The 24,603-nt window shown below is 44.4% G+C and overlaps 1 protein-coding gene across 2 annotated transcripts in view; it reads left to right on the forward strand.

Annotated features, from left to right (window-relative positions):
• Dcp1b (decapping mRNA 1B) overlaps positions 1-24,255 on the forward strand; it is an 86,047-nt gene extending 61,792 nt beyond the window's left edge. Inside the window, exon 9 of one of the 2 annotated variants that reach the window (XM_021249774.2) lies at positions 3,835-24,255. In XM_021249774.2, the coding sequence (XP_021105433.1) occupies positions 3,835-3,840 (6 nt within the window). In that variant the 3' untranslated portion in view covers positions 3,841-24,255. Of the gene's footprint in view, positions 1-1,935; positions 2,157-3,834 lie in introns of those variants that run through there. The other variant, XM_004837611.4, reaches the window with a different exon arrangement.
• The last annotated feature ends 348 nt before the right edge of the window (positions 24,256-24,603 follow it).

A 24,603-nucleotide genomic window follows, 5' to 3' on the forward strand; every position in this document is an offset into this window, starting at 1 on the left:
TAATTCATTCTCATTCGGTCCCTATACAAAACACTATTATTTCTCCTAATTTACAGACAAGCACACTGAGACTATGTGACTGAGGTCCTGTGTCCTGAGGTCACAGCCAATAAGTAGAGCTGGGATCCCACCCAGCCTGGCTCTACAGTGCTCCCTGCCACTGCGCTATACTGTTGCCCCAAGAAGGTTACAGGGCCCGTCACTGCATCCTGCAGAGCACACCCAAAAAGTAAATGATAGGCCTTGGAAAGGGGAAGGCTCTCAGCTAGCCAGACTTCAGACACCTCAGTTAACATATTTATGTATCTTGTTGTAGACTGTCGTTAAGAGAATCCTTGTGATACTTTGCTTAAGCATCACATGGCTTTTAGAGTGCAGCCTAGCCCTTTTGCAGTTGCCTCATCTTACTTAAAAAGATAATAGAATCTTAGTAAAATCATTTTTAAAAAGATATACTTTAAGAATGAAAGGGCTGGACATGGTGGTGCACGCCTGTAATCCCAGCACTGAGGAGGCTGAGGCAGGAGGATCACTGTGAGTTGGAGCCCAGACTGGCAGCCTGGGCTACAGAGTGAGACCCTGTCTCAAAGGAAAAAAAAAAAGGTCGCAAGGAATGGGGCTGAAAATGAGCATCTCCATTTGAAAGCATAATAATCTGATATAAATAAGAACAACAAATGATTGAGCCTTACTGATTGATAAACACCATGATAGCAATATTTTCTACTTTTTAAAACTATTCCTGATAAGTACATGAGAATTTAGAAAGAACATCTGAAAACTGTACTATGAATAGTGAAAAGAAAAATAAGATTAAGTTTGGGTTTTAAAGATCCATATCTTTTCTGGTTCATTCCACTCAGATCACATTGTCCCAAGATTCTTTACATAGCTACTTAGAAATTCTATTCTTGTTCCCTCTGCTCTCCGCATACATTTTACTTCTTCCCATGTTCTAGACATTGTTTTCCTGCAGCACTGTAGAAGTCATGCAGGCAGTCTGTTTTCAGTCCTGTTTTAGGACAGAATCTCATGCATAAAGACTTTGTGGCTACTTCATAGGAAAAACGGGTAACATCACTCTTCATTGCATGTGAATAATGCTAACTGTGTGTAGTGCAAAGATGTGATGTGGGTACGTTGCTAAAGCTTTAAAGGATTTGAGTGAGAAGGAGAAATCTAGCATTAAAAATCAAGAAAGCCATTGATTAGACCCATTACTGTATCTCTTACCATTTAGCCTGGCAAAAGATCCCAGTGACTACAAGCCCAGCAGCTGCCCACTTGGCAACGCCAGAGCCTTTCCACAACTTGTGGGAAGAATGGTACTGGCTTTGTTAAGGTACCAATTAAGCATATTGCAGATAAAAATCCTAGTTCCTGCCCAAAACAAAATATAAATGTTGCAGACAACTTGGAGGACCTAAAAGAACAACCAGCAATCTTTAAACCCAACTTGGAGACACTTAACCTTGATTGCTTCCTCCTGACCCATCAGTCTGCTGGGGATCACTGTCTTTATGCAGCAGAGCCAGGTTTTCCATGAGTGAACTTTGTTGCATATGGCCACATGGCTGGGCTGTCCTGTGCTGTCATGAGCACTTGCTGCTTTACATATCAACCACTGAAAACTGGGAGCTCTGTCCTGGACTTACCTGTAGCCCTGCTGAATAGCCATGCACACAGTTAAAGCCACCTGCTACTAAGCAGCGCAAGCAGAGGTGAGCATGTTAGTATCAGATGCCAAGGGCTGGGTGGGGGTGTGGCTCAGTGGTACAGCATGTGCCTAGTATGCTTAAGGCCCTGTGTTCATCTTCAACACCTAAATAAATAAATATTTTTTAAAATCAGATACTAGTTCATCTCCAAGACAGGAAGCCTTGGGTTCTACCACCCAAATTTCATTCCTTTGGGCCTTTTGATCTTGTTTTCCAGAATGATGACAACTTCTTAAACATCATCTATGAGGCCTATCTCCTCAGCATGACACAATCAGCCATGAAAAAGACAATGTGAAAGCAAATCCTTTGCAAATCTGATTTTCAGGGTCCTTCTAGGTCTCCTGCACGAGGCTCTTTATGTGAAGTCCTGTGGCCTAAAATGTTTCTTCCTTTAAAAAGAAAAATTGTAATAAAAAGTAAAATGTTTTTTGTACAGCCAAGTGTTTTTTGTTTTTGTTTTTAAGGTTCACATCCTTCAGTTCACCTGTACCAAGAATTAAGTGGGTAGAAAAAGTCTTTGCCCAGGTCACACAGCAAATGCCAAGCTTAAGTCTTTTTTTTCTTACATGTATGGGACCATCTTAAGAAGAAGCAGGCTCACCAGGGGAAGGGTTCTTCTCCAAGCTTAGTTTTTTTACATATTAATAGCTCTGGTTATTTACCGCAGTTTCCTGGTGCTGAGTGTGGTGTGCCACGGCACCTGTCTACCACCAGGTGGCACTGTCACCCCACAGGTTCACCTGTGAAGCCTTTCAAGCCTTTGGAAGTAATCACGGTTTCCTTTTACCAGACAAAGTAAACCTTTCATTTGTAACGATCCAGTTGGCATGTTTTACCCAGGCTTAGAAGGGAAATTATTTCTGAAGATATTTATAGCTAATTTCTAGAGCACGGTTTTTCTAGGAGTCAAAAAACGACCCAGCTTTCCAGCAACACTTCCTTCATCCCAGCTCAGCTTATTTCTTTTGGACCCAAGGGGCAGGACGTGCCTGCCTGTGCTTCCAGATGAGCATTCTATCATTTCCAGCCAAATGTACTAAGGCAGAGGTCGCAGAAGGTCACAAAGCCTTTCCTTCGCCCTGGAGAATACATAGTGAATGTTCAGGAGCAGAATGAGAAGAGTTCTTTGAGCTCAGTGGCAGGTTGATTCCTGTGTTCATGGAGATGAGGAGCTTGATCTCAGGAGGAAGAGGAGCCCTTGCAGCCCCCAAAGAGTGCGTGTGGGAATTAGCCCCTGCTGAGCATTAGTAATAAATAAAGCTTTGCATTGCTATAGTCCTTTTCCTTCTGGATCACAAAAGGGACTTTAGATTACTGCTCAGCAGACAGATTTTAGTCTCATTTTATAGGTCATAAAATGGAAGCCTAGAGGAAAATAAGTTTCCTTACAGTTTCTGATGCCCAGACTTGGACATGAAGCTTTAGACCTTTGTTAGCTACACCATCAGGCAAAAGGTTTATTAGAACACCACCTCCCCTAGGCCCCAGCAGAAGGGAACTTTGTCTTCTAAGGAGAAAAGTTGAGCAGAAAAGGAATTGACTTCTTGAACCCTTGTTCTGCACCATGTTTGAGGAGTCTACTAGGTTGTCCTCCCATGTTAGGAAGGGACAAATTCATCTGTTTCTTTAACATCTCTACAACATCTAACATAGTGAGGAACTCCATGTGAAGCTGTAACAAAATGCTTGAAATTAATAATTACATGTATATCCATGTATTCACATAGAGAATGGCGCCAGGGAAGAGACATGTGGATCTGTTATCCCCGAAGCAATGATAATAGTGTTGCTTTGGCAACGCATCTGCTAAAATTAGAACAAAACCAATCACATACTTAACTGCTGGCCAGTCTTTTTTTAAAAAAAATCTATTGAGAGCTGTGAGTGTTACTCAGTAGTAGAGCACTTGCCTAGCATGCGTGAGGCCCTGGGTTCAATTGTTGGCACCACAAAATAGATAACCTAAAATACAACATTTAAAATCTCTTTGATTTTAATTACATGTTTAAAGTTGATTCTCTAGCTAGGGAGAGATGCGTTACATTCTTAATGTTTCCAATATATTTGCAGTGATGAGTGGCTAATTTTGTGAATATTTCTTCTTTTCCTTCAGCACTGAACAAATAAAACAAAGATAACAGCAGTGACAGCATCTCATGTGAAATGATGCCCATGTGCAGATGTGACAAAGGAATGACCCCAAGCCCTGCATGGTCGGACGACAATGCGGGCTTCACTAGGACCATTTTAGGTCGACACCACAGTGATGTGTTTTGAAAAATAGTATGTTCTCTATCCTTGACTGGAATGAATCACTTTAAAAGTGACAGGCCCAGTTAATTTGGACCAAAGACTAAGCCTTTCAAGGGGCAGGTGGGAATGGAGTACTTATTTCTTCTCTACAGCAAAGCAGATGAGAGCTGCTTTGTACAGCAGCTTTCTCTAGAGAGTTCAAGAAATAGATCAAAAGGGTTATCTAAGGCACCCAAAGTTAGATTTCATATCTAAATTAACTTTTTCTCTTCCCACTCTCATCCCAAATTTGGAGACCGTCACGGAAGCCACTTCTAGGTATCTCTGGATCCCAGGCAGCAGTTTTAACCTCATTGGATGTCAGGTGGGATTGCAGGGTGAGATACTTGTCAGGAAGACAGCAGTGTCTGAATGCTGTGGATGTCTGCCTTGGCAGAGTTACAGAGGTCAAGCTGCCTGGAGCAGGGTACCGAGTGTGTCGTCTTCGGAGTCAGCTAGACCTGCCTTTGGTTCCCGGCCAGTTGGACCTTCTGAGACGCTGTTTCTCTCATTTATACAACAAAACACCCTACCAGTGTGTGTGAGGGTTAAACGGGCAACACGTGCCATGACATGCCACGCATGAGGGAGCTATAGTTGTTCTTGCCCCACAAGGTTTGCTATGCCCAGGATTCCAGCGCTAAAAGACCAGCCGCCAGAGGGACTTCATCTGCTTCCACCACCACTAAGCGTCAGGTCTGACATTGGCCTGTACCTATCTGTGGTCATTTCACTGTGCTGTCTTCTCCCCTTCCGTTCCCTGTCAATAAAATGAGAACAGTAACATCTCCTCCTTACAAAGGAAGGACCACCAGCTCTTTAAGACAAGGGTATTAGCATAAACCAAAATGGATTTGTTGTTACTGTGCCTGCATTTATATGTTAGTCAGGGTTCTGTCACTGTGACAGAATACCTGAGATGAACCGACCTCAAGAAGGAAAGGCTTATTTTGACTCAGTTTTAGAGCTTTCAGTGCACGTTGATTGCATCTTTTGCCTTTGGGCCTGTGGTGTCACAGCACATCATGGCAGGGAGTGTGCAGTAAAGCAAAGCTGCTCGTCTCTCCTGGTAGGAAGCAGAGAGGGACAGAAGGGGTCGGGTCCCCACACCCACTTGGGGACACACTCCCAGTGACCTAACTCCCACTGGCCTCACCCCCTAAAGGTCCTGCCACCTCTCAATAGCATCACAGGCTGGGGGCTGAGCCTTCCACACATGAGTCCATGGTGGGGGGCATTGAAGGTCCAAACAGTAGCATGACCCATTTTACTAGCAAAGCCAGAAAAAGCAGTACTATTCCACAGGCTTTGCAGTCCTCGAACATTCTTCTGAAGGCGAATTCTGCTCAATCTCCCCATGTAGAAGGCCTGGCATGGTGATCACTGCAGTGTGACAGAAACTGGTGTTAGCATCTTCAGGAACTGCCTGGTGTGCATACAGAGCTCTACTGATATTTAGCCACCCAAACTGGGTTCTAGCCCTTTCCAAAGAAAGAGCCAAAGGCAAAACATTCCCAGGCTGATCACCTAGGAAAACACAAATTGTTGACATCTGATAAATTCCTGCAAACTTTTCGTATCCCATGATGGACAGGATGCTGCTTGCTTCCTCTTGAATAAGAGTGCAAATCAGAGAAGAAAGTGCCTTTCCTCTTAAAGAAATGCTAACTTTTGAGTACTTAAGCCCTCTCCCGTTCCCTTGGATGTTAAATCCAACATTTCCCACATGTGAGGGCATCTTCCCTGGTGTGTGTGATACTAAGGATGGCAGGTGTCATGTCAAAAGCTCGAGCACCAGGCTTCACTTGGGTCTAACCATATGTCAGTGCAGAGGCAGGGAAGGCAAGTAGCTGAGAAGTAAACTGTAAAGGCAGTTCTTCATCTGTAAGGATGGGGTGAGCAGGGGTGGAGGTGTAGGGTAAAGATTTAGAAAGGAGGAGTACAGACTACACAAATAAATTGGCTGCTTGTGCATACTTACAATGCAGAAGACTTTTTCAAACAATGCCTCCTCTATCCAGCTAATGCCTCTTTCCCTCTTTTCAAAGAAATCAGCTTTTTCCCAGCTTTGGAACGTGGAGCCGTCTTTAAGGTTAAATTTATCATCTATGGCCTGCAGGTTGTAGCAACGCCCCATTGTGTCAAATCAGCTGGCTGCACATGTTGATGAGCCTCCCCGGCGTTTTGCTGAATACTTGATTTTCAGATTCCAAATGTTCTGCTCCCCACTCCTTCTTGCAATTAGGGGAGTCAGAGGGGCAGATACAAATCCTTGGTATATTTAACTCAACCTTGGATATCCAGATAGATTTTCACCAAATTGAGTTATGACTAATGTCTTCCAACAGCTTAGCGCTTTGAGAAAAGTACATAAATAAAACTGTGTGTGCAGACTGTGGTCTTGCAACATCAGAGGGGAGGTGAAAAGCAGATCCCTGTTGGTAACTCGTGTACTCCAGGGGCTGGGCGGTGTAGACCGTACCGTGGCTCTGAGCCAGGACTGGGCACAGCTTGGACCAAGCCCCTGGCGCTGCTGAAGAGGGGAAATGTAAGAAATCCAAACCCTGACAAGTTAACTGAGGGCACAGCAGGAAATGCACATGCGCGCACGCGCACACACGTTCCAAATAATCAAGAGAAAGGGTGGAATACCATAGAGTTGGGAGCTAAAGACTATGCATTTCCCTGAAGCCTGAGGACCAAGACCAAAGGCACTAAGCATCTGAGAAAAATCAAGATTGAGCATCCCACTGAGGGCCACGCAAGGAAGTGGTGGGAACCCCCGCTCTCGAACTGCTGCATAACCGAAGTCTAGACATTCAGTGGTCCTGTGATGGTCCTTCAAGGCCCATTCAGCTGTGTACACTCCAACCCTGGAAGCATCAGCTGCTCCCAGAGATTTGCCCTCACTTCCTGCCACCTGTCTGATAGGTGCTGCTAGGCTTGTCTTTTTGCAGCACATCATTTAAGGGTTCAAAACACCAGGATGGCAATCCCAGGACCTAGACAGCCATGAGATCCTTACCCATTGCAGTAGTGCAAAGAGCTCTGTACTCAGAGACATACAGCCCTGGATTCTAGTCCTACCACCTCCTGTCTCTTTCTTTACCATGTAAGTATTGGGAGAAGATTATTTTCTGTAGTGTTTTACGTAACAGTTCATAAATTGTCACTTGGTTCAGGACCGTGCACGCTCCACATTGCTGTCCTGTAGGTACAGTGTAGGACTTAGCCTCAAATGTTGGTTGTAGCTAGCCCCTTTTATTGACACTTACGGATCTGTCGTATATCTGCCCCGGATTATTTTTGATGTTTTTCATATTTTCTGGCCTTCTCCGGGGTGATGAGCTTCTTAAGCTCTGTTCTCACTGTGTAAATAGAGGTTCCCTCAGTGTGTCCAGAAGCTGAGAAATTGCGGCTTGACAGAAAACCCATAAATAGTGAACCCTGAAAGGATGTGGGCCTCTATTTTGTAGCAGAATCCCTGCCTCTGCGTGAATGTCTCCATCAGATAACATTATCTTGTCTCGGCCAAACTCAGTAATGTCAGCTGAGCAGCAGCTACTGGAAACTGCATCTCCTCAGTGCTTTTCCCCAAGCGTCCTACTCTTTCTTCTCTCAGAAAATGTCAGAGGAACAGGCCTTGTTCAGTTTCCTACATCTAGAAACTATATTTATTGTTTCCATCCATTACTTTTCATCAAGCTCTTCACCACATGCTAAGTTTGAAATCACTTCACTCATTTATTGAGTAAATATGTATCAAGCCCTCTGTACATGGGCTGTGAATGACACTGGAGGCACCGAGATGAATAAGAACCGGTCTCTGCCCCAAGGATCTTGCAGTCCGGGTTAGAAGGAGACTAACAATCAGGGCAGTACCTGACACGCATAGGGTGTTGTAGGGAATGCCAGAGAAGCTTCCAGAAGAGGAGATTCCTAAGCAGTTCTTAAAAGGTATGTAGGAGTTGACAAATGGGGGAAAGCAGGGTTCAAAGCAAAGCATAAAGAAAGGCAAGAAGCATCCATGATGTTCATGGAGGTGGGAGTGGTTGGGTGGGAGTAGAATACAAGCCATTCAGTGTGGCTGGATCTTAAAAGAGAAAGCAGGAAATGTGGCTGGAGAAAGCACAGTCTAACCCTGTAGACAATGAGGAGTCATTGATGGATTAAGCAGGAAGGGCCATGGTCAGATCTCCATTTTCCCATAAGCCTATGCCAGCTGAGTAGAGAGGACAATATAGGTGAAAGGGTGGAAAGTTACATTATTCAGGTTTTCGACACTGACAAAATACCTGAGAAAATCAAATTATAAGAAGGAAGAGGTCAAAACAAAACAAAACAAAACAACCAACTAAGAAAAGCTCAGGTCCTGACAGATTCACTGTTGAATTCCATAAGAATTTTGGAGATCTAACAGCAATATTTTTCAAATGAAATCAGAAGGGAAGCAGCACTTCCAAAGTCACCCCTGAAGCAAGCATTACCCTGATTCCCAAAACAGAAAAAGACCCAACCAATAAAGAGAACTACAGACCAATCTCTTTAATGAACATAGATACAAAAATCCTTAATAAGATACGTCAAACAGAGTGCAGTAAATCACCAAAAAGATCATACATCATGACCAAGTAAGATTTATTCCAAGGATTTAGGGATAGCTTAACGTATGTAAATCAATAAATGTTAATTCACCACATAAATAGAAGCCAGGACAAAAACCAAATGATCATCTCAATAGACACAGAAAAAACATTGGATAAAATTCAGCATGCATTCATGATAAAAACTCTCACGAAAATAGAAATAGAGGGTCTTTATCTTAGTCTGATAAGGGCCATCTATGACAAACCCTGGGCTAACATAATACTTAATGGTGAGAAGCTGAAAGCTTCCCCTCTTAAATTAGGAATAAGACAAAACAAAAATGTCTACTCTCACCACTTTTATTCAACCTAGTTCTCAAAACACTAGCTACAGCAATTAGGAGAAAGAAATGAAAGGAATATGGACAGGAAAAGAAGAAGGTACATTATTATTATTCACAGACAACATGATCTTCTACACAGAAGATCCTGACAATTCCACTAAGAGACTCCTAGAACCAATAACTAAATTCAGTAAGGTAGCAGGATATAAAGTCCACACTTAAAAATCAATAGCAATACCAATAACAAACTCACCATGACTACCATTAACCATAACATCCTGATGAGCCTGTGGGGAGAAAGGAGCTCTTCTTGGTTGGTGGTGGGAGTGTAAACTGATACAACCACTATGGAAATCAGTATGGAGATTCCTCAAAAAACTAAAACTAGAAATTCCATTTGACCCAGTTATTCCCCTTTCGGGTATCTTTCCAAAAGAGTTTAAAACATCATATCACAGTAATGTACGTGTTCCTATGTTTATAGTTGCACAATTCATAAAAGCCAAATCTTGAAATCAGCCTGTATGCCCAACAACAGATGAATGCATACAGGATATGTGGTACCCATACACAATGGAGTACTACTCTGCCTTTAAGAATGATAACAGTATTTGTAGGAAAATGAATGTACCTTGAGACATAATGGTAAGTGAAATAAATCAGACACAGAAGCTTATACATTGTATGGTTTCGCTTTGTGACAAATTTAATAAGAAAGAAGAGACAGATAAAAGAGAAAAAAGTAATTCTGTTCCAGATACATCTCTCTTATTGGTCTCTGGTTTCACTCTAACACAATGTGGGAGCTCATTTTGCAGCATTTACATTTCTTTGGATATGTTAGGTTCTTTTGGTTGTTATGAGCATGGTATGTTTTGAAGAAACAATTTCCAGAATAGGAAAATCTATGAAGACAGAGAGGAGCTCAGTGGTTCCCTAGATTTAGGGGCAAGAGATGGGGAGATAACAGCTAGTAGGTGGAGTGTTTTGATTTGGGAAAACAACAGTGACCTAAATTTGATTGTGGTTGTAGTCGTACAACTCTGTCAATGTGCTAAAATCTATTGAATCTTACATTTTAAGGGTGTGAATTGTGTGGTATGCAGATTTTTAGTTTAATAAAGTGGTTTTATTTTTTTTAAAAAGGAAGGAAAGATTGGTTTTGGCTCACACTTTCAGATGTTTACATCCATGTTCACTTGGCCCTGCTGCTTTTGGGCCTTTGGTGAGGTAGAACATCACCGTGGGAGCACATGGTGGAGGAAATCACTCACCTCATGGCAGCAGAGAGGTGAAGCAGAGGAAGGTGCTGGAGTTCCAATGTCTCCTTCAAGGGCGCACCTCCCAGCAGGCCCCACCTCCAAAGGTTCTACCACCTCCTGATAGCACCACAAGCTGGGGCCCAAGCCCTCCACACATGGGCCCTTGGAGGACACTAAAGACCCAAACTATAATAACTGCAAAGATAGCAGTGGAAGGGGTGGCAGTGGTCCAAGTAGAAAAGGATGATGGGGGCCGGGGATTTAGCTCAGCAGTTCTGGCTCCTGCCTCACAAGCGCAAGGTCCCAAGTTCGATCCCCGGTACCAAAAGGATGATGGTCTGATCACAGGCAATGGTGGCTGAGATATTTGTTGAAGAAATGAGAAGGAGAAGGAAGATGAAGAGGAGGAGGAATCAAATATTTAAAATACGTAGGAAGCAAAATGAGTGACTTCATTGTGGACAACAAAAGAGAAATCAAAGAAGACCACAGGTTTCTTACATGATGGACTAGATTCATACTGAGTTTAAGTTAGGAAATGCTGGCTAGAGTTAATAATAATAATAACAACAACAACATATCACCTATTATACTTTTTATATTTACTAAACAATATTCTTGGACTTTAATATATTGGTTTGTTTGTTCATTACTAAAATCCTACCATGTATACTATTTCTTTCATTTGAAAACAAAGGAAGCTAAAATTCAAAGAAGTTGATTTCTTCTTCACTGTACTGTCTCACACCTTTGGAGGCAGAGCCGTTCCTTCCTGCTGGCCTGAGTTGTTCCAGGGGTGAGAAGCAGGAGGCAGAATGGCTGTGTTTCCAGGTTGTTCAGGACATGGAAGAAGCCCCTACAAGTACCTCCCCATCCCCAGAACATCCCTTGGGCCTGTTGACAACAGAACAGGGACAGGCACAGAAATGTGTGGCCTGGGTGCCATGGGGTGAAGAGGGGGAGCACTGGGAGTCAGGGATGCTCCCTTCTTCCCCCTCTGCCCTTTCTGCATGTGGACAGCCAGCACAGGGAGGTGGCTCCCTCCCAAGGCAACAGGAAGTCCCGGGAGATCTAGGGTCTAGTTAATGCTGTGCTACTGACCAGCTGCATGATCCAACCCCCATCCCTGGATGCCAGTTTTTATATTTATAGAATAAGGTAGTAGGACTTGATAATAAGAAAATGCTTATTTGAAGTTTCAGATTCAGTGACCCCGTGGGCCAGGGTAGTACTGTGGACATTGCATGCATGACAACAACATTAGACAAATGCTAGTCCCGTGGAGACAGCTCCTGATTTGGGGACCTCAGGCAACCTTCTCCAACTCAGTCTCTGGGTCCCTTCTTTCCTGCCACTATACAACTCTAATGAAACAAGATAAGAAGTAATTTCTCCATTGCATAGCTTTTTTTCCCCATTAAGTTTATTGGTACATTTTAGGTATAAAATACAGTTACATTCATCATTGGAATCTTGCACCATTACATGAGTATCTTGGTTCTTATTATTTTCCCCTTCCCCTGCCCTCCCTTCACCCCCTCCACCCTTCCCTATTTGCAAAGACTTTGTTTCCTTTTTTTTCCTTTTCTCATATTTTTTCTTTTCCCTCCTTTCCTTTTCCCTACCCCTCCCACTTCCCCTGCTCCTTTAGACCTTTACTTCCTATTACACAATATCAATTTTACATTTTTAAAATTACAATATCAAGATCTAGGAGACATTACCACAGATTTTACAGAATTTAAAAGGATATAGAAAGCATATTACAAAAATCTTTTTAGAAATAAATTTGACAACTTCTAAGAAGTACTTTGGAAGACAAATTAATGAAACTAACTCTGGAGGAAATATCAAATTTGAATAGCACCTATTAAAGAAAGTATATTCCTAGCTTGAAAACCTACCTATATGACAACAGCAGGCTCATATACATTTTAACTGATAAATTATATCAAACATTTAAAGCAGACCAGAAGAGGAACACTTCTCCCCTCATTTTAGGAAATCAACCTTGTGCTAATCCTAAAACTGGATAAAGATAATAGAAGAAAAAAGTATGAACATAGATAGAAATTTGTTAAACAAAACAAACTATTAGAAGTCAGATCTGGCAGTATGTAGAAAGTGGTTTTATTATAAGGATGGCAGTGTTGGTTCAGCATTGGACGATCCACCCCCAAAAGTCATCATTTTAACAGAGGAAAGGAAAAAGCCATATGATCCTGTCACTAGTTGGAGAAAAAGTATTGGACCAAATTCTACAGCTGTTCATGGTAAAAGCTGTCAGGAGACTAGAAGTAGAACAGAACCTTCTCAACAGATCAAAGACAAGTATGCCATACTTCCAGTGAGAACACCTTATATGAATGGAGAAGATACAATGCTTTCTCCCTAAGGTGAGGAACAAGGGCAGACATGCCTACTCTTCATCTGTCCACTAAACTTTGAAACCTAGGCCCCACCAAAATAGTCTGGCAATAAAATGACACAATTAGGATAGGATTGGCAAGGTTGAAGCAAAATCTTTATATGTAGATGAAATGATCATCTACAGAGAAAATACTAAGAAATCTCTAGGAGTCCCTAGAACTTGTATTTGAATTTAGCAGGATTAGAAAACACAAGGTATATATAAACATTCAGGTCTATGTATACTTGCTATAAATGAAGAATTGGATATTGAAATTTAAAAGTTATGTAAGAGTGCAAAGGACCTAGAAAAGTAAAAAGAAAGAAAAATAAAAACAGTGTTGGAAGACATTTAGTACCTAATTTTAAAACTTCCTCTAAAGCTACAGTAATCAAGGCAGTATTGGTGTAAGGAAAGACATACAGATCCTTTGAATAAAATAGAGAATCTAGAAATAGAACCACACATATATGGTCCACTGAGTTTTGAAAGATTATTTAACATTAACATTTTATAGACTATAAACTCAATTCAAGAGCCGAGGAAAAGATAAGTGTTTTCAGCAAATGGCACTAGAACACCTGGTATCCTAATAAAAAATTAACCTCAACCTTTCATTTCCATACATAAAAATAACTTGAAAGGATCTACGAACCTAAATATGAAAGCCTAAAACTATAAAACTTTAAGAAGAAATTATAGGGGAAAATGTTTATGAATTTAGGGTAGGCAAAACTTCCTAGAATACAAAAAACAAGATGTATAAAAGAAAAAAATTGATAAATGAGATTCCATCAAAATTTAGAACTTTAAATGACATCATTAAAATGAAAAATAGTCCTTAAACAGACCATATTTAAATCCACAGAACCTATGACCAGACTATATAAAGAACTCTTATAGCTCATTAATAGACAACCCAATTAAAAAGTAGACACAAAAAGATGATAAATAGCCAGTACAGCACAAGGCAAGGTGTGCAACACTAGAATCAGAAAAATACTAATCAGTACAACAACAAGATTGAATTATACACTCATTAGGGAGATGAAGTTAAAAGTTTTTAAAGCCTTGTCATGATTTTTTTCTTTTTGTTGGATTCTCCCCCTTTGCATTTAATTTGTCATGCCCAACGGATTCATTCTGCTGGGTTTCCTGGGGTTGTGATTCTCATTGTCTTTTCCTAGGATCTTGTCTAAAATTTTTTGGAGCGTTGGTTTGGTATTCATGAAGTTCCTAAGGTGCTCTTTATCATGAAAGTATCTTACTTCTTCATCAATTTTGAAAGATAGGTTTGCAAGGTACATCAATCTGGGCTGGAGGCTGTTTTCCTTTAGGGCTTGAAATGCATCACTCCAAGCTCTTCTTGCCTTGAGGGTTTGCATTGAGAAGTCTGCTGTAATTCTGATGGGCTTTCCTTTGTATGTGATTTGTTTCTTTTCTCTCACTGCTTGTAGAATTTTGTTCTTCTGTTGGGTTTCTGGAATCCTAACTATTATATGCCTATGTGTAGATTTTTTTTTTATCAAGGCTATTTGGACTCTTATATGCCTCACTTTTCTGTATGTCAAGTTCTTTTCCCCTGCTTGGGAAGTTTTCTGCCATCACCTCTGTGAACAGTTTTTTTTTATGTCATCTGCACTCTCTCCTGTTTCTTCATTGACTCCAATAAGTCTTATGTTATTCTTCTTTGCATCATCTAGCAGCTGCTGGATTTTCTCATGTTCCCTTACAATTTTAAAGCAATTTTTCTTTTCCTGGTCACTAATTGCAATCTTATCTTCTATATGTGAAATTCTGTCCTCACATTCGTTCATTTTGCTGTGTAGATTTTCAATGGAGTTTTTAATCTCCTGGAAATCTGTTTGCATCTGTTTTATGGATTCCATTTGTTTCCTATGTTGGGATTCCATCATGTTCCTCAGATCCTCTATTTTTTTTTAATCTGTGTCCTCTCTAGATTTATTAGTCATGTCTTGCACTTTGGGCACAATCTTTGCTGTTATCTGAGAAATTATTTCTGATTTCATTTTTCCAGATCCTCTTTTGTTGCCAGTTAGGGAGTCCAGGTGGTTGAGTATCAGAGTGTTCCATCTCATTTCCCTTTGGTGTTGCTGTAGGTGACCTGGAAGTCTGTTTTTGAGGCTTGTTTAAGTGTCTTCTCATTTCCACGGGGTGGGGAAGCTGCTGGCACCCATGTGGCTCACCTCCTCTGCCCTAGGAGCAGTGGAATGGTGGTGGGGAGCCTCCTCCTGGGCACTGGGATTGGCCCCATAGCATAGCTTTAGCTGAAGCCTGTGAAACATTCTCCAGGAATTTTGTGGTGAACAGAGGCCCTTTCAGTCCTACACGTCAATGATGCTAGAGATCCAAGTCCTTTTTCTCCTCTCATGCCATTGATGGGGTGACCGTATAATTCATCCCAACTAGGATACTTCCGCGTGTGAAATGTTAATAATTCCACCAGACATAAGCATAAACTTGGGCTGTCCTTGGAAACAGGGACAGATTGTCACCATATATATCACTGTAGACACCCAGCCAAATATCCAGTCACAGTGATCCCTTGGTTTGACCATGCAGCAGCACCAGCCTTAGACTAAGCATCCAAAAGAAATCAGGCTGCAGACAAGCAGCCCCTCCTCAAGTCAGGAGCCTACGCTGTGGGCCTGGTTCAGGTGTTGCTCGGCTTACTATGATGAAAGCCAGCTCATGCAAACATTCTGTGCCAGTTTCCTCTGCTGAATAAAGGGCTGAACTTCATGTAGTTTTTTCTAATTTCAATATCCAGCCAGCCATCCCCCTTTCCCATTTTGGATTCTTCCTTTTCCCTTAAGATGCAAGGTCACTGCCAAAAGTGGCCACCAGTCTCACATAGAAAATGGCCACCAATTTCTCTGCCCCCCACCAGCAGCTGGAGACAGGCCCCTCCAGGCCCAGGCCAGCAGGGTGGGATGGCAGCTCAATCCCATCTGGGCTCTGCTATCAATTCAATCTGCGTTCCTTCCTCTCCTGTCTTCCTGAGAGAGCGAAGTACTGGCTGTCCATAAATAGGTAACTGAGTGAGTGGGTTATAAGCCTGCAAAGCTCCTCCCACATGAGAAGCAGCCACATGACCCCTGCCCACTTCTCCCCAATGCCCTTCTGGGCTCAGCTTGGTACAACACTGTGACCCTAGCCAAAGGCATGGTATAAAACATGGGCATGATAAAGGACCCTGGGAGAGCATAATCCAGCTCTTTCAGCTCACAGAGGAAGACATGGGCCCAGAGAGGGATTGTAAGCTGCCCCAGGGAAGCCACTAGTGACCGGTGGAACCCGACCCAAGCACGGTGTCCCCGCTGCATCTGCGTCCTTTGACACAGGGCCCTTCCCCAACATGGCACAGCTCTCTCTTCCCCGCAGGGGTCTAAGGCTTAGTCAACTTTGAGAAGTCTGCGTGTATTTATAAAGGTGCTGCTCCTCTTAACAGCATCTGAAAGTTTTCTACAGGCATTAATTAAGCAAGGTTCACAGCCAGCCTGGAGGAAGGAAGCAGGAGTTTGGGGCTCATTAAAGAACCAGTTCCCCCTGCTGGGTGACTCTCAAGGCTTTTCTCATTAATTTCGCTCTCTTCTAAACACAAGTAGACACACAGGCACACGCACAAACACACACACACACGCCCATGGACACATCACACACGTTCAAGCACACATTCCGGCACATACACATACACCCACATGCCCATACACACATACGCACACACACAAGCACGCCCACACACGTACACATGCACACCCACACACTCCCCAGCTGGTTTCCGGCAGTCTCTGACCTCCTTCACAACAACCCTCTGCCAGCTCCAACCCAGGCATCCCCAAGCCTTGTGCCCTCTGGCTTAGCTCCCACCAGTGGCGCCCAGTGATGTTCTGCAACCACAAAGAGGCAGGGACTCTTCAGGTTACCTCACAGGACCCTCACCGCACACCCCTCCTTATCACTTAGGTCTCTAAAGTGAACGTTCTGCTTGCTCCTGCTAGCCCCACCTCCATGTGGAGATGTAACCCCTTGTTTCACTCCCAGGGGGGTGGGGAGGGGTTCGTGGAGAAAGCTAAGGCCAAGAAGGAAGGGAATTCAGTCCTGTGTTAGGCTGCCACTGAGTCTCCTGGGGCTGCACTAACAAAGGGCCTTAAACAACAGAAATTTATTTTCTCACAGTTCTAGAAGACAGAAGTCCAAGGTCAAGAAGTCGGCCTGCTTGGTTCCGGTTGGAGAATAGTGAGGAAGAATCTGCTCTGCCTCATGTTTGCTGGCAATCTTTGGGGTTCCTTGGACAGCCAAAGTGTCACCCAAGTCTCTGCTTCAACTCCACACATTGTTCTCCCTCTGTGTATCTGTGTCCACATTTCCCCTCTCTGTAAGGACACTAGTCTTTTGGATTGGGGGTCCACTCTATGAACTGATGATATCTGCAATGACCCTGTTTCCAAATAAGGCCACAATAAGATCATGATATGAGGTCCTGGAGCTTAGGACCTCAACATAAGATTTTAGAAGGGGACATGTTCAACTCAAAACAACTATGTTACTGAAATTCCACAAATAGGAGATCTTTCCTACACAAACAGTTGTCCTACCAAGGACTGTGACAGATGGCATGGAAGTAGGGTTTCTGTTCAGGATTATGGCCCACTAGCCAGCAGCAAGGGTTTCTCAGCTGGAGAACCCAAACTTAGCTAAGTATGAGCTCCTTCCAAACTGGGCTTGGAGATGTGTGTACTAACTGATAGGCATACAGATGGAGGTTGAGTCTGGCTTAAGGGGCAGGTCTTCACCAGGACAGGGAGATTTGCTCTGAATAACCAGACTCAGGAACTCTGTTTAGTTTTCTTTTGTCACTATCTTGAATTCCATTTTTGACACTGAGCAGATCAGGTGGTCTGCTCTTGCTCATGGGCTGCAATGGTTTGGACAAGTGTCCCTCAAATGTCCCCAGGATGGCAGTGTTTGGAGGTACTGTGGACCTTGAGAAGGTGGGGGGCCTACTGAGATGTCCTTAGGTCATTGAAGTGTGACTGCCAAGGAGATCATGGGGCCTGTAGCTTGCAGGTTCCTCTACTTCCTGCCTCATGCCACCCTTGCCAGAGCCCAAACCAGCAGGGCCACCTCCATGTTGGACCTGAATCTCCAGAACCAGGGGTCAAAATAGACCTCTTTTTACTCCCTAAGTAGCCTGGGTTAGATATTTCATTATGGCGACGTAAATCTGACTAATGCACGGGCCAAGGAAGATGAGCTATGTGGGCCACAGGGCCCCCATGGCCCTCTCAGTGTTCACCAGTTCCGGTTTCTATGGCCCTGTACTTTCTGCTATGACTTCCACCTGCAGTATTTTGAGCTCTTGCTCTTTTGTTTCTTCCTCCCCTCATCTTGCATATCCAAAATAATTGAATTAATCATACTCTTTCATTTAATAAACCTTTGTCGTTGCTTTGGACAAGGACCTTTTTAAATTTTCTTCATTTCCTCCTTTTTATATCTGTACCCTACTCACATCACCAACCCCCACAACCATTCTATTTTGTCCAAGAAGTTCTTTTTTTGTTTATGGAGGTTCTCAGAAAAACTGGACTATTTCCTTGCATGAGCTTAATTTTTATGGAGGTATAACACGTATAGTAAGGTATGCAGAATCCTAAGTGCACATCTCAGTGACCTTTATAAACAGCTGTGCAGGTACATCTGGGTTCATGTGTTAACTGACCACTCAGATGAAGACAAAAGAGCTTCAGCCCCCAGCAGCTCTGGCAACTCCTTCTTAATTAACCCCCAGAGACACTGCTCTCCTGATTCCCGCTATCACAGATTTCTTTCTTTAATGTCACATAAATGGAATTATTAGTCTTTAAGCCTTTCTTATCTGACTTCTTTTCATTGGTCCTTATGGTCATTTTTTATTGCAGTGTAGTACAGTATTCAGTTGTATGAACAGTTGAATTATTGGACCTATTGATGGGCCTTTGATTTTTCCAAGATGTGATTTTCATGAATAAAGTGGTCATGAACACCTTTTGGTGCATTTCTTGTGGTGGCACCTGGCTTACTTCTTTGGAGGTAGAATTGTGGGTCATAGAAGAGCAGACATTGCCCCTCCCTAACCCACTTCCTCCAGCAGCATGTGAGCCCCTACGGATATGCACCCTTGCCAAAGCAAGATGTTGTCAGCCTTCTACTCTTTGGGCATTCTGCTGGGGAGGAGGTGTGGTTTCTCATTATGACTTAGTCTGCATTTCCCTGCTAACTCAGGGTGTTGAGCACATAGCCTGCAGATGTGTATATTGGTTATTCATATGTGGTGTTCTGTGAGATGCTTCATTATGGTTTTTTGTCCACTTTTAATTGGGCTATTTGCTTTTCTGTGTTAATTTGGTTTAGTTCTTTACGTATTTTGAATGTTATACAGCATTTATTGGATACAGAGAGAAATAACTTCTTCCTGTCTATCATTGGCCTTTTCATTCTTGAAGCTTCTTTTGACACCATCACAAGTGTCCTTAATTTTATTGAAATGTATGCAACTAGTTTTCTCTTATTATTAGTGATTTTTGCATTTTAAGAAGTCTTTGCATATCCCAAGCATATATTTTTTATTTTCAATAATATTGTGGTATGAATCAGGATTGCTTTTCCTTGTTATCCTTTCTGTGATAATATAGATCATTTGCCACCTCTCATCACTGTGTTGTCCATGATGCATAGCCACCTGTTCCCATCAAAATATACACACAAGTTCCCCCATGGTCCCACAGAATGACTGTCCCTCCCTCGACCTTCACCCTGGACCACATCACTTTGTATCAGGGCCAGGAAGAAGCCCAATCCAGCAAACCCATGACTTTCTAGAACTCGGTCAACCCTGACATTTGAGAACAGGCTGGTGGTTTGTTCCCACAACTTGCCAGTTTCAAGACAGCTCTGCCCTCCTTTCCTTGTGCCTCCATCCAGGACCTCTCACTCCTGGTAGGGCTTTCTGTACCTGTGCAGAAAGCCAGCAGGCATGGCTCCCACACTGGCCAGCATGCTTGGGACACCTGAGGAGATGCGGGGACTCACACAGCAGGGACTCACATTCAGAATGTCTGGGACAATAGCTAGAAAACCTAGGGGTTTGTTCTCCACAAACTCCCTAGATGTGCAAGCTCTTCACTGTGGTAGTCAGGGTTTGCAAGGTAATAAATTTAATACAGGACACATAACTTATAGGATTATTTTACAATATTCACTCAAAAAGTCAAATGCAGATGAGTGTAAGAGATCTGTCCACACACTAGAAATCCGAATAATCCAGCTGAGGGCTTGGCGCACAAGTCCAGCTAATGACTGAGAGCCCATTGAGTCCTCGAGTCGAGCCAGAGACCTAGAGCCAATGACAATGTCTCATGCAAATCCGTATGAAGGATCTGCCCCAGGTATCCTCAAAGGCCAGTGGTGGAAGCTAGAAAGCTTGCACTGGTGGTGCGAAGAATTTGTGCCACCAGGCTGAGGACCTGCACTGGAGCCAGGAAGAGATGCTCAAGAAGACTGGAGCTCCCCCGACAAGAACAGCAGCCATTCCCAGCAGCAGCGAGGACCCAAGCTCCTCCTCCTCAGATGAGAACAGCCAAGTTTGCATCAGGGAAGCCAGCCTCAGCAAGCTTCTCCAAGAAAATTGACATCATACAATCTTCCCCTCCAGTTCTCTGTTTATGCTGTCGGCAACAATCCTCAGGTGGGTCTTCCACGGCTAGAACCATACCGATTCTGTTCAGCTGCGCGTTACAGGTTGACCATCAGTTAGTCCACTATATACGCGATCAGGCCACTTTCAATGTTTCCAGAATACTTCACAGACATCAGATGTGGGGGAAGGGAATAGGTCCCACACTGGTCAGGTCTACTCTGCATCCCAGCTATTCAGTTCTGTTCAGTTACCCAGTGATGGTGTTCAGTTTTGGCCCTGATCGTGTGCAGCGGGTACAGACCACAGGCTAAGGGCTTGCTCCAGTGTGGCTGCCAATCCCATACTTCAGTTGTCAATCACAGGTGGTTGGTTCTTGGGTTTCCCACACTTCTGCCTGATTCAGCTATAAATTGGGGAGGGGGTTCTGTGATCCCTTTTTCAGATTCAATAATTACCTATGACAGCTCATATATTTGCTAATTTGTTATAAAGGATGGTTTATCATAAAGGCTATGACAAATGATGCCCAGCTGGATGCAGAGGCACAAATGGACCCAGGCCTAGAAGGGTCCTGAGTACAAGACCACCTGTCCCTGTGGAACTGGAGTCTACCACCCTCCTGAAACGTGGATCTGCTCACCAACCTGGAAGCTCTTTTATGAATGATTTATTACATAGGCATGATGGTCATTAACTTGATCTCCAGCTCTTCCCTCAATACCCCTGAGAATGGGGAGTGTGGTTCCTGGCTTGGTCTTTTTGTGACTACTCAGGAGCCCACCAAGAGTCGCCTCATTGCAACAGAGGAAGCTCCTGGGAACATCCAAGGAATATTTGAGATCGTAACTTGTCAGGAACTGAGGTCAGAGGCCATGTTAAAACAAATGATGCTTCTAGCATCCCAATGCTTAGGAAATTCCAAGGCTTTTAGGGGCTCTGAGCAGGAAGCTGGGATTTCTTACTATAGCATGTAGTGCAACCAGGTTTCATTTATTCATTAAGTATTTATTGAACACTTATTATATGTCAGCTGCTGATATAAGCACTGGGACTAGAACAGCGAAAAAAGCAGATAGTTCATCCTTGAGGGAAGAAGATGGGTACTGACTATGCCAGAGAGTCAAGCATAATATATAATATGTTAGAGAGAGAAACATCAAGAAAAGGGCAGAGCAGATCCCATAGGTCCCAAATGGGGCTGGCCTTTTGTAGTAATTGAATGATTGCAGCACCGGGGATTGAACCCAGGGGCACTCAGCTTTATTCACAAACACCGTTTTATTTTCTTTTGAGACAGGGTCTTCCTGAGTTGCTCAGACTGGCAACTTAGAACTTACAACCTTTCTGAGTAGCTGGGACTAGGAACACGTGCCACCACACTTAGTAGGCAAGGCATTTTGGATAGGATCAGGAGGAAGTTCTCACTGAGAGGGAAGCAAGTGAAAAAAGACCTGGAGGGGATTGAGGAGGAGGCCATCCGCCTATGTGGGGAAGACCGGTCCAGGCACAGGAAGCAGCCCGGGCTTCCTCCCTTTTTAACTCTCCACAACCCTGTCCCATGGAGGTTGCACCTGGAGCATCACCCTCAGCCCCGTGAAAGGGGTGCTCACTGGCTGGGGACAGACCCCAGGCACACGTTGCGGGTATCCGGACAATGCAGACTGCATGGAGCCAAGGTCCACTGCCCCCTCCATTCCAGCAGACCTCCGGTCTTCAGGATCCTTTGTGTGGTCACACTCTTTTGGAGAGGTGGACCTCAGCTCCACCCCAAGAAGGGAGCCACGCTTGGGTGAAGGTAATCCTGATAGTCCCCACCCACAGGCCTCTTTCAGGCTGGCTGGCCACTGCTAAGTAAAAGGAAACCTGCTGGATGGCTTCTGCTTCGGCAGTGGGTGCTCTTCACGGCTGAATGAGAGACCTACAGGAACAGTCAGTCCCACCAGGGTGCAACACCTGGAACAATGGCAGACTCATGTGATTAGGAGGCTAGCCAGCCTCCTGAGGGCAATGGGAGGAGAGGTGGTGGGCACACTGATCTTCAGTGTGATCTATCTTTGTCCTGCTGCACCAACAAACCCTGGGGGCATCTATCTCTAGCCTTCCTCCAGATATTATTCTTTTTGTTTAAGTCAATTCAGTCTGAGTTTTCTGTCACTTTTTGCCCGAAACGCTCATACCCATTCCACCCCCATGTCCTCAGCATATTCAGGACACTCTTTTGATGGATCTAAGGTCCCTAAAGAGAGGGCTGAGGCAGAATCTACCCTTTATTATTCTGTGGATCTTGTGGACACAGGGTGTTTGGGCTTCTTGTCAGACTTAATCTACCTTCAAAGAGTACAGCATATGTGAAGCAAAGATCTGGAGCATTAGCTGGTCCTCCTCCGGCCGCTTGCACTGGAGTGTGTGCATGTGTGCGTGTGTGTGTGCGTGTGTGTGTGTGCATGTGCGTGTGGTGTGTCCTCAGCAGCCAGTGAGCTCCTTTGGGCCAAGAGATTAACATTGCCCCACGAGGCTCTGAGTCTGCGCAGCTCTGCATGCTTCGAGGTGCACAGTGGCACCCGGCCTGAAGTGGCTGTGAGCCAGAGGCTTTTCAGTGGTGCTGAAGGAAGGGCCAATACAGAAATACAGAAGCAGAACAGAAGAACGGGAGGGGAGGAGCAGGAAACACCAGCAGGGCTGGTGAGAAGGAGAGACCGTGGGGAGGGACAGTTTGCAGAGAAAGGTCCAGGGAGCAGGCTTCTTCACAGGGACCCATGGAAGCCCCTGAAGGACGGACTGAGGCATAAAACAGAGGGTCGAACAGAAGGGTGAGACTCAGGACACCCAGAAACCAGCCATCCCGTGAGCTTGAGCAGACTCGTAATCATCAGCAGGTCCATCTGGCCCCCTCCTTGTGCCCTGAAATGAGGCCATGGCTTGGGCTCGGGGAGGCGCCTCAGGCTGAGCACAGGTCTGTGAGGGTCCCTGAGGACCAGGAACTGCCTTTCCTTTCCTTTCCCACACCACAAATTTTGCTGTGCAAATGAAGAGAAGGCTGCATGGATGTCACCATACCAGCCTGGGGACACTGGTCTGACGGCCTCGCAGTGAGACTGGCTCTCTGCATCACAGGAGACTGAGACCCGAGCTTAATGACGGGGACAACGACAAAGGCAGCCACAGCGACCACAGGACATACTGAGTGTGCGCCTTCTCTGGGCAGTTGGAGGGACATCGCACACACATCCCACATCCTGCCAGCACCTGCAGGCAGAGCGGCTGTCCTTGCCCTTCGTTCTCGTGAGGAGGAAGTTGAGTCAGAGATTTGGTATTTCCCGAGATCATACTGCCAAGAGACAACAAGGTCTCACCATGCCTCGGCCACGGTGTCTCCCTGTAGCCCCAGGTCAGACTAGAATCACCACTAATTCTTCATCTTTCTGACTTCAATGCTGTCCTTTTGCATTAACTTCTGGGCAATGTTTTCCTTAAAGTTTCATTTCAAGGAAAAGGCAGTTAGAGACCTAGGCTCCTAACTGCTCATAATCCTGGCTGCTGTTGACCCTGGTGGTTACTCACACTTAGACACTGGGTGGGCCCTGTCTGGCCTCACCTGAACACCATCCTGGGGAATCTCAGATTAGCGCATTCTGTACAAGGTGCCAGCCTGGACCCAGATCCTTCTTAGAACCTGAACTGGTGCTTTAAGCCATTCTGCTCCAGGTCCAGGCCAGTCCCTTCTGCATTCAATTGCTCTAGTTCACTCCCCAGCCTGCTATGGCCTGGAAATGCCCATGTCGCAGCACCTGTTTCCAGAACCTTGAGCTGGCTGGCATGGGCCCCAGCATTTTTATTGACAGGCCTGGGGTTTGGAGAATCTCATTTCAAGGGTATAGCTAAAAGATTCTCAATTTCAGTTTGTATCATTCTTCAAATGTAGGTGGTGGGGTGGCCTGTGGGACGCATTTCCACTGCAGTCTTTTTTTTTTTGGTACTGGGGACCGAACTCAGGTCCTTGCGCTGCGAGGCAGGCGCTGGAACCACTGAGCTAAATTCCCGGCCCCTTCCACTGCAGTCTTGGCCCCTGGCTGATGCTTACTCTGACTCTCCTGGTAGGGACTGTCTCACAAGGGCTGCCTCTACCTCTTTAGGGTTGATTCTTTGTGGCCGCAGAGGTCCAAGTTCAAGGTAAAGCAAGAAGCAATAAAGGAGACTGGAAAGACTTCTGATTTTCAAGGGACGCCCCCCATTCCATCTTCCTCCTGACCTCCCAGGGTGCCCAGAGTTCTCTCTCAGAGGGCTTT

Source organism: Heterocephalus glaber, unplaced genomic scaffold (assembly GCF_053883595.1).
Source record: "Heterocephalus glaber isolate CG9 unplaced genomic scaffold, H.glaber_assembly_v1.0 deba00000281, whole genome shotgun sequence".
Taxonomy (NCBI): domain Eukaryota; kingdom Metazoa; phylum Chordata; class Mammalia; order Rodentia; family Bathyergidae; genus Heterocephalus; species Heterocephalus glaber.